This window comes from Artemia sp. Qi Xiang Cuo, chromosome 9 (assembly GCF_049724085.1).
Source record: "Artemia sp. Qi Xiang Cuo chromosome 9, ASM4972408v1, whole genome shotgun sequence".
NCBI classification, from domain to species: domain Eukaryota; kingdom Metazoa; phylum Arthropoda; class Branchiopoda; order Anostraca; family Artemiidae; genus Artemia; species Artemia sp. Qi Xiang Cuo.
The window spans coordinates 14527772-14537688 of NC_142802.1; the positions used below are offsets into that span (position 1 = coordinate 14527772).

General features: G+C 36.7%; 1 protein-coding gene across 1 annotated transcript in view; it reads left to right on the forward strand.

Moving 5' to 3' along the window:
• The window catches only part of LOC148948339 (interleukin enhancer-binding factor 2 homolog), a 67743-nt gene extending 58477 nt beyond the window's left edge, over positions 1–9266 (forward strand). The window contains exon 8 of the mRNA XM_089094297.1: positions 9066–9266. Coding sequence (XP_088950423.1) covers positions 9066–9193 — 128 coding nt within the window. The 3' untranslated portion in view covers positions 9194–9266. The remainder of the gene's footprint in view (positions 1–9065) is intronic.
• Positions 9267–9917: the final 651 nt, after the last annotated feature.

Consider the following 9917-nt stretch of genomic DNA (forward strand, 5'->3'; position numbering starts at 1 on the left):
GATAGGTCTCCTTTTCTTTTTTTATGAAAATATGGTTCTATCCAAGTACCTTAGGCTAAAATGAAAGAAGGGTTGAGATGGCTAGGACACATTTTATGGATTCAGTATGGCATATTGGCAAAAATTGTTGTTTTCGGCCATCCATCTAGGGCCAAACGAAAAGGAGTTCGTCCCTGAGGAGGACTGGGAGAGGTCATACGGAAGGATTTAAAGGAAATTGGAACTTGTTGGGAGGGGGTCAAGAGCGATGATTTGAACATGTTGGGGTGGAGGAAGATCGTGCGCAGCTGTGGTGGCCTCAGGCGGCTTTGTGCTGTAGTGAGTTATTAATAGTAGCTGTACTTACATCTACATAAAAGAGTACAAGTAGCTTTTGAGTGGGAACTAGTGCTATTGTCAAAGAAAAGCGCCTGCGTCATCTGACGTTTTGTGTTTCTTTGCATTTTTAAGCGTAATAATAAGGCAAAGTTATTGTAATTGGCAAAAAATCGTATTATAATAAGGCGTAAATGTATATTTTTGATTCTTGTTTTTCAACGTAGGCAATTGCTGCAGGTGAAGAACTTCCTATTGATAGCAATATAAGTGATTCGTGTACGAATTCGGTGAATATTGACTAAAGTGATACCCAAGCAAGGTAGTGATTACATAAGGCAAAGAAAAATCAGGTAATACGAACGCATATGACCTATTGATCAAACGCGTCAAATTCCAAACAACGATTGGCAAAACTAGTGTAGCAGTAAGTGTCTTTTCTCAGTTTCTGAAAGAAAACCTCATTCAAAATTTGAAAAAAATTCTAAGAAACGCTAAAGGTTTTTTGAGGGTACTATTTAAAGTTACCCATGCTCTTTGATCTTCACGATCTGTGCTTCCACCACCACAGGTCGATCACTCACAGACTTTCTCGCAGTGTGTCATCATTGCTAATGCTATTATATATTTCTTTTTATTTATGATCTCTATCGCATGGGTAACGTAACACAGGTTCTAACACATTAGAAACTTCTGTCCTTGGAAAGAATTTTTCTTCATTTAACAAGCTTCGAGTTTCTAACCATTCATCTTCCTTGATTGAATCTTCTTTGATCAAAAGCATACTTTTCGTGGAAGAAAAAAGCCTGAAAAGGCAATCCAATATATATTTTCCTTTCAAAAAGTAATAGTGATTAATTATAAGCTGAAAATCTTTTAAGTCTAAGAAAGACTTGAAGCTATATTGGCCGCCTATTAATTTCCTTGAAAGAACAAAACCCTTTACATCTGAATACTTGCTATTTCTTTTTTCCTACAAAAAAAAAAAAACAGTAATGAAGCAAAGAATAGGTGGAAAATCTTTCTAGTCTTGCAAGAAAGATTAGAAGCTGCATTAGCAACCTATTACAAACTTTTCGTGAAAAAAATAATCACTACACCTTCTCAAAAGTAAACCATATAAACGTCGGAACCATAAACAAAAAGCAAGATGTCTATTTGCCCTATCTTGCGATGTTAAAAAAAGACAGCTGTCCTGATGCGTTTTAGGTAAGTATGATGACATTGACGCGAGCTAGAAGCCTTAGAAACTGAGGATAGACGAGCACAAGCACCAAATTAGTTGGCACCATCAAATTATTTCAGTTAGACGTCTGCATTACAAACGTTTTGTCTGTGCTCGGAACTATTAAGAAGCCGGACTCTTCATGAGTAGACATTTGTACCTTGAATTTCAACGACGGGTTTTGACTTAAATATGTGTTTTTAATTAAATGGCAGGAGCTCGATTCCCCGTTGGAGGGAATTTTTAATATTTTGAATTTAAATTTAACTTTACAAGCCTATACTATAGTTAGGTTGCTTATACAAGCTAGTATGTTTCGAGAATGGAGGCGTTTTCGAGAAAAAATAAATAAATGCGTAAATACGTACACAATTATTGCTCACTTATAAAGATAGTATATAAGCTACTACAGCGTGTTTTTCGTGAAAAATTGATTATATTTTAGAATTTGCAACAAAACTTGCACTTAACTGAAAAAATATAAATGTTTTTACTTTTATAACTTTAATAAATCAAATAATATTAACATTTTGATTACTATATATCAGTATATGTATATTAAACTGACAATGCACATTCATTTGTATTTTTTTCAATAAAGAGCAAACCACGTTTTGGTCTTGGGAAAGGATAGTGATATTGAGCCCAACTTAAGTTAATATCTGCTCGTATTGAGGTTTAATTTACTATTTTTTATAATTTCTGTTGGTTGGCGTTTCATTTATTTATTGATGCTGATTTTTGGTAGTTTCACGCTTGGTAGATTATTGGATTTTATTTTTGCTCATTTTTGTTTAATGGACTTCTTTACTTTTCTTTGAAAAAACGATTTTGTGGAAAAAGTTTTTTTTAATAAATTTCTGTTCGTTTTATATTGACATAGTCTTTTCAGGGAAAAAGAAAATAAAACTTAAAATCGATTCGTTTTTTTAAGAATTTATAGTTTGGCTTGCTATTTGTATGCTAGAGAAAAATTTTCAGCAATTTTTAACAACATACACCCTTTTAAAAATCTGGACACAAATAGTAGTGTTTAATTTAGTTTCATACCTCCTCTAGTTGACCTGAAATAGAAAACTTGATACCATTCGAACAAAAATCTGTTTACTTTCTTTGATAGCTTGGATACTCTGACAATATTTTGATTTGGTTAAATTTGAAGAGCAGAAATAGCCCCGAAAGATATAATTTAATATACATAATACCCTCAGTTGTTCCTGAAATAATACTGAGATTTCTTATTGTGAATTAGTATTGACACAGTCCATTTTGATGTAATTTTATGGCGACATTTAGTTATTAAAAATAAAAGTAAATGGAAGGGTAGGCCTGGGAGGGGGGTTAGTTTTCCCTCCATTCACTTTTGACTATTAAAAAGGGCATCAGCCCTTTCTATTTTCAATCGAATGAGCTCTTTTCGAAGTTCCTAAGACAACTCCTTCGATACGCAGTGGCCTTTTCTAAACAACAACAACAACAAAAAAATAATACATTATACCCACATCGATCTTTACTATAATATGTCAAGCCTACCAATCACTTTTGACTATTAAAAAGGGCAACTAGACCTTTCGATTTCCAATCGAAGGAGCCCTTTTTGAGTTTCTACGACAACACTTTCTATGAACACCTTATATGTCCCCAGGGCATAAATTACAACCCTTACCCTAAGTGCTGTTAGTAGAGTTGTCATCCTCAAAGACCTAATTTCAATAACTTTCAGCTACATTAAAGAAAATGGCTCTCTCGAAATTTTGATTGGACGTGTCGGGGAAAATGTTGGGCGCGATAGGGGCATTAGTTGCTGTCCAGTTACTTTCAACTGTTCAAAAAGGCACCAGCCCTTTCAATTTCCAATCAAATGAACCCCTTTTTAGTTTCTACGACAACGCTTTCAATAAAAAGCTTATATGCCCCCAGGACATAACTTACAACCCTTGCCCTGAGGGCTGGGAGGGGGGTGTCATCCTCTAAAATTTACCTAACTTAATTTTCTAATGTACTACCAAACATGACCATCTGAAAATTTTGATTGGATGTGTTTGGGGAGATGATGGACATGAGAGGGGGGTTGGATACCGCTCAGCTCTTCTCGTCTATTAAAAAGGGCGCTGGCTAACTACATTACCAATTAACTGAGTTCATTTTGAAGTTTTTACGCCAAAGCGGATAGCAAGAGCCTTAATTGCCCCCGAGACTTATCTGGCAGAATGCGCCCTTGAGATTCTAGGGAGTTTTGTCATCCTTAAATACATAATTTCTAGAACTTTCAACTACGTTGAACAAAATGGCTATCTCAAAATTTTGATTGGATGTGTTTGGATAACTGGTGGACATTGAAGGGATTTTAGTTGCCCTCCAATAACTTTCGATTATTCAAAAGGGCATAAGTCCTTTCAATTTCCAATCAAACGAGCCCTTTTTGAAGTTTCTACGACAACGCTTTCTTTGAAAACCTTATTTGCCCCCAGGCATAACTTATAACCCTTACACTGAGGGCTGTTTGGGGGGTGTCACTCTCGAAGACCTAATTTTCAGAGCTTTCAACTACGTTTAACAAAATGCCTGTCTGAAAATGGTGAAGGGATGTGTTGGGGGAAATGGGGGGTGTGAGAGGGGGATTTGTCGTTCTCAAATCAATTTCGACCATTGGAAGGGGCACCAGCCCTTTTTTCCAATTGAATGAGCCCTTTTTAAAGTTTCTACGACATCACTTTCAATAATAAAAAACCTTATATGCCCCAAGGGCATAACTTACATCCCTTTCCCTGAGGGCTGTGGGGGGGGAGGGGTTGTCATCGTTAAAGACCTAATCTCCAAAATTTTCAACGACGTTGAATAAAATGGCTATCTAAGAAAATTTGATTGGATGTGTTTGGGGAAAAGGTGGGCGTGAGAGGGGGGTTAGTTGCCCTCAAATCACTTTCAAGACTATTAAAAAGCGCACTAGCCCTTTGAATTTCCAATCGAATGAGCCCTTTTTCAAGTTTCTACGACAAAGATTTTAATAAAAATATCATATGTCCCCAGAGCATAACTTATAACCCTTGCCCTGAAGGCTTTGGGGGGAGTGTCCTGCTCAAAGATATAATTTCCTGATACTTTGAACGTCGTGGGACAAATTGGCTATCTAAAAATTCGGATTAGATGTGCTTAGGGGAAGGACTTTCATAATTATGGCGTTAGTTGCATTCCAATCACTTTGGAGTGATAAATAAGCCTCTAGCCAATTCAATTTCCAGTCAAATGAACCCTTTTAGAAGTTCCTATAGCGAGGTGATCCATGAAACCTTATTTGCCCCCAGGGCATAAATTAAAACCCTTGCCCAGAGGGTTGTGGGGGAGTGTCCTCCTCAAAAACATATTTTCTATCTGGAAATCAACTACACTGAACAAAATGGCTATCTCAAAATTTGATTGGATGTGTTTTGGAAAATGGTGGGCGTGGAAGGGTGTTAGTCGCCTTCCAATCAATTTTGACTATTAAAAAGGGCACAAGCCACTCCAATGTCCAATTGAACGAGCCCTTTTCGAAGTTTCTACGACAACTTCTTCGATACGAAGTGCCCTGGTTTAAAGAAAAAAAAATAATAAATAATACATTGTGCCAACATCGTTCTTAAAAAGCGCACTAGCCATTTCAATTTCCAATCGAATGAGCCCTTTTTGAAGTTTCTACGACAACGCGTTCTATAAAACCTTATATGCCCCCAGGGCATAACTTAAAACCCTTGCCCTGAGGGTTTTTGGGGAGTGTCCTCTTCAAAAATATATTTTCTATCTGGAAATCAACTACTCTGAACAAAATGGCAATTTCAAAATTTTGATCGGATGTGTTTGGGGGAATGATGGGCGTGGGGGGGTATAGTTGCCCTCCAATCCCTTTCGACCATTAAAAAGGGTACTAGCCACTCCAATTTCCAGTCGAATGAGCACTTTTCGAAGTTTCCACGACAACTCCTTCGATACGAAGTGCCCTGGTATGGAAAACAAAAAACAAAAAAATAAATAACACATTGTGGTGGTAAATAACAACATCGGTCTTTACTTAGGCAGCGCGATTGCGGTGCCTGTGATGGGTTATTGTAGTTTTTACTAAGTAACGTGATCGTATCTTACTAGGTTGCTAGCTACTGCTGCAACCCGGATTAATGCTTAGTTTTACCGATTTTTATTCTGTTAGAACTTTTGTTATTGTTATTTTATTTCATAATTATTTTATGAAAATTTGAGGTTCAATCAGTTACGTGACAGTATGCTGCTCTTCTTGGTAATTTGGTACATTTCAACTGTATATGTGGTTAAACCAGGTATGTGCTCATGGAGGAGGGCGGGTCTACACCCCTCCCTAAATCTCCAAGGTCCTCCCCTAATTTCTATTTTTGTATAATTTGACTCTTCTATTAGTCTTTTTAAATTAGGGACCTTCCAAAAATGCTACCCCCTCCCCTGAAAAGAAGTTTGGCATACATGCGAGGGTTGGACTACAAAACAGATAGGAATTGTTCAAGCATAACATTGATTTATGAGATGTCAGAACTATTAATTATCCTCTCAAAAGGTTTTGATATATCCATTAAAAGAATCAGAAATTGGGTTGTTGCTGACCTGAGGGAAAATTCACAGACACATTCTAAAATGCCTAGATGTATAATAAAAAAAACAAGTACGTCGCTTCATTTGTCTTGCTTCGGAAAAAGAAGAGACCTTTAGATATGCGCCAGGTCCCTAATTCTCAAGATCCTGTTCTGTATGTCTTGAATTCTGGTCATTCCCGCCCCAAAATAAATATCTGCCTACGTGCCTGGGCTAGAACATGCAATACATAAGAATCATTTAAGTATAAACTGCTTGCAAAGAATACACAACTTTGGATTACTCTTTTAAAGAGGTTTTATTAAACCTTGAAGAAATAGAAGGCTGAGTTATTGCTGATCCAAGGTAAAACTACAAAGAAAATTGTTCGAGAGTTACTAAAACAATTAAAAAAAGAAGAAAATTCGTGTCTTATTTGCGTATTTCGGAAAAAAAAACCGCCAAGTTTTTTTTTTAACTTCTTCGAAAGTTTAAGTTTTTTGTTTCGAGTGCTCCCAACCGTAATTGTTTGACTTCAGTTGGGCTTTTAAACACTAAAACAGATAGGGAAAGTGTAGATAGATGATCAAAAACTAAGAATAGTAATAAATCACTAGGAGCTGGCAACCGTGATCTGAAACCGGTAGTATTTAGTACGTATCAAGTCCGGGATATGCACCAGGATTGCCGATCTGTCTGGCTGGAACACTATTTTTTTACTATAATATAAGCTCATACAAATATTTTATTCCAGCGAGAAGTTTTAGCTCTCTTTACTTGATAATGTTCATATTAATACAGTACTGTTCCTTTTAGTTTCCATGGAAGTGTTAAAAAAAAATAGAAAAAAGGGAAAACCTTTGATGCATGCAATAAGTTAATGCTGTATTCTAATTTGGTTTTCCTTTTGTTCTATGAAAAGTACTTTTAGAATGGTTTCTCTTACAAGATATTGTTTCTTTTTCTCTCTTTCTTCCTTTTTTCTGCTGGATATCCTTGATGCAAGTCAGCAGTTTGTTATTGTTTCTTTTTTAAGCCGTGTCTTAATTTGTGGAGTGGCTTGTCTTAATTGGCGAATAACGGCAATAAAGAATAATTTTGGCAAAATAATTTGAATAAGGCTAATAGCACTAATAATGCTAGATGAGGACACTGTTTCATTTTTCAATAATACCTTGTCATAGTTTTGGAATTGCTATTGGTCCAAAAAAACTTTAATGTTTCCTTCAGACTACATCATAGAACCTTTCACAGAAGCATATCTTAAGGCTTTATGTTATGTTATGTAATTTTACGGAGCACGTCTTATCCGTAGTGGAGGCAGTTTCAAGTAGACTGGAGCTCCACTTAGAATTTTATGTTACTCAAGTTTATACTACGTTAGGAAAAAGTCAACATAGTAGCAACAAAATAAAATTTTTGGCTGAGCAATCAAAAGCTTCGAAACATAAATTAATTTGTATATTCTAGAAAGCCTTTCATGCTTGATTAGAGCTTAAATCTTCATCTCAATTGCACATTGTTAATTTTTGAATTGCTTGCTTATGATGTTTCTGATCATTTAGGACAATGATCTTGATGATTTCATTTATTTCTACGCCAGCCTAATGTGAGAGAACTTGTCTAAGGTGTGAAAGGTAATGTTCAACCGAACGCAATTAGACCACTTAGAATATATAATTATGTACGTAAGTGTGAAAGCCGACTAAGATGGCCCTCTTTCAATTTTGTAGATCTACCAATAAGGAGGCAGTAAGAGGTTCTTAATATAGTCTTAAGCGTGAATTAAAATAATGCGAAATTTGATCTACTTGTATTCAATTTGTGTATAAGCTTCCTTAGTTTTAAAATCCATATGACCAGTGTTGCATCATTTAAGACAGGACTTGTGGTATTCGTTATGATGTATCATATTGCGGCTGCATGAGTACGTAACTGGGCAGTTCGCCAACTAGTCAGTTCGCTCTGCACTAGTCAGTCAGTACAGCAGATGCTATAAGCCAACTTTGTAATTGGGACATAATATCCGTGTGGCATTAGGTGAACTCCCCAGAGTGGTAATGAAATGGCAGCTAATGGAATGTACCTACCAGCAGGGGCGTCCCGAGACTCATTTCATTGGGGGGTGATCTTCGTAAATTTTACCGAATCACTACCTGATTTATGCCGAATTTTCTGCAGAAATCAAGAATTTTGCTAAATTTCGGGCAATTTGGCAAAATTTCTGCCGAAATTCTGCCTTCGGTCAAAATTTTACCGAATGACAAAAACGTTGGAGGGGTGGCGCCCCTCCCCCCTCGGGACGCCCCTGCCTACCAGAGAGACATTAATCATACCCACATGATCATTCAGCGAGGAATGGAAGATATCTGGGTATCAGAACATATGAGAGACTACTGGTGGCTTTTTCTGGAGGCTTTGAGTTCCTCTTGTGGTACTTGGGGAGCTTAGGTAGGCTAAACGGTAATTCACGAATGAAAAATATGCACCCGTTTACGGGTAATGCTATGAAAATCATAATATGCATGAAGCTATGGCTATTCATTTTTAAAGGAGACGTAGGTGTGTTATTTTCATTAGGTTTTTCAGGGGAGATTCGTCTGTGTAAACTATTAATAGCTAAAATACGTCATGAAAACTTTGCTGTCCTAAACAATTTTCAAAAGAGCAAAGGTTAAAAAGAATATATTACAGACAAGCGTCTCCTGACACCTGGAAACAAAGGATTGTTTTTAGACTGAAAAGACAAGCATGTGGTAATTATCATGTATTTTATGCCTGTTAAAGAAGAACTTTCTATTTCGTGACCGCCCCATGTTTTCATTTTTCGTCTTAGTTTTTCATTTTCTATGTGGCAAAAAACTTTTTTCTGTTTTTAATTTTGAGTGCATCTTTAGATAAAGCGTTTTTGAAAAAACGTGTATTTTAAAACTATCTTCCTTTGATACAGATTTGACAACAGAAGTAACAGTTTGGAATGGGGTCGTCGTTACACCCGGGGAAGAGGTGTACGTTGCTGCCACCGCAGAAGAAGAGCCAGAAACTCAAGATATTGAAATGAAAGCTTCTGATGAGTAATTTTGATTCTCTTTTTCATCATCTTTTCTATGTCATTTTTGTCACTTGAATAATCAATACAGTTTGGTAATAATTTTGCTATTCTTGTGTTAGTGCTCAGAAACTTTAGTTTAACTTGTCTCTATCAGTTTGAGATTTCTATCAGCCTGAGATCAGTTTGAGAGCCATAATGAAAAACGGTTGAAATGGCTAGGACACGTTTGACGGATGAAGGATGACAAATTGCCAAAGATTGTCCTTTTCGGACACCTATCTGGGGCCAAAGGAAAAAGAAGTTATCCCAGAATGGCATGGGAAGAAGTCATAAAGACGACTTCAAAGGAAGTTGGGAATTCGTGGGAGGGGACAAATAATGAACCGTTAGATAGATTGAGATGGAGGAGGGACGTACGCAGCTGTCTTGGTCCCAGGCAGCTTGGTGCTGCAGTGTGTTGGTAGCTGTAGTAGCAGTAGTTAGAGACAGGTTACACATTCCAAATAGTGTTAACGTAAATGTTTAATTTAGAGAATAATTAAAGGAAGAGGGGAGGTTATGTTCTTGAAGACCTTCAAGGTCTTCAGTTCTTCATCATTTCAAGACCTTCGGTTCTTCTTACCCCTGGAACAGGGGTAAGAAGGACTGAAAAAGTCGAGTTTTTTAATCGATAATCGTCATTTGTAACACACTTTCGAACCATTTTATTCATTAGTAATGTGTTATTAATGTCTGACATTTTTTTGCAAG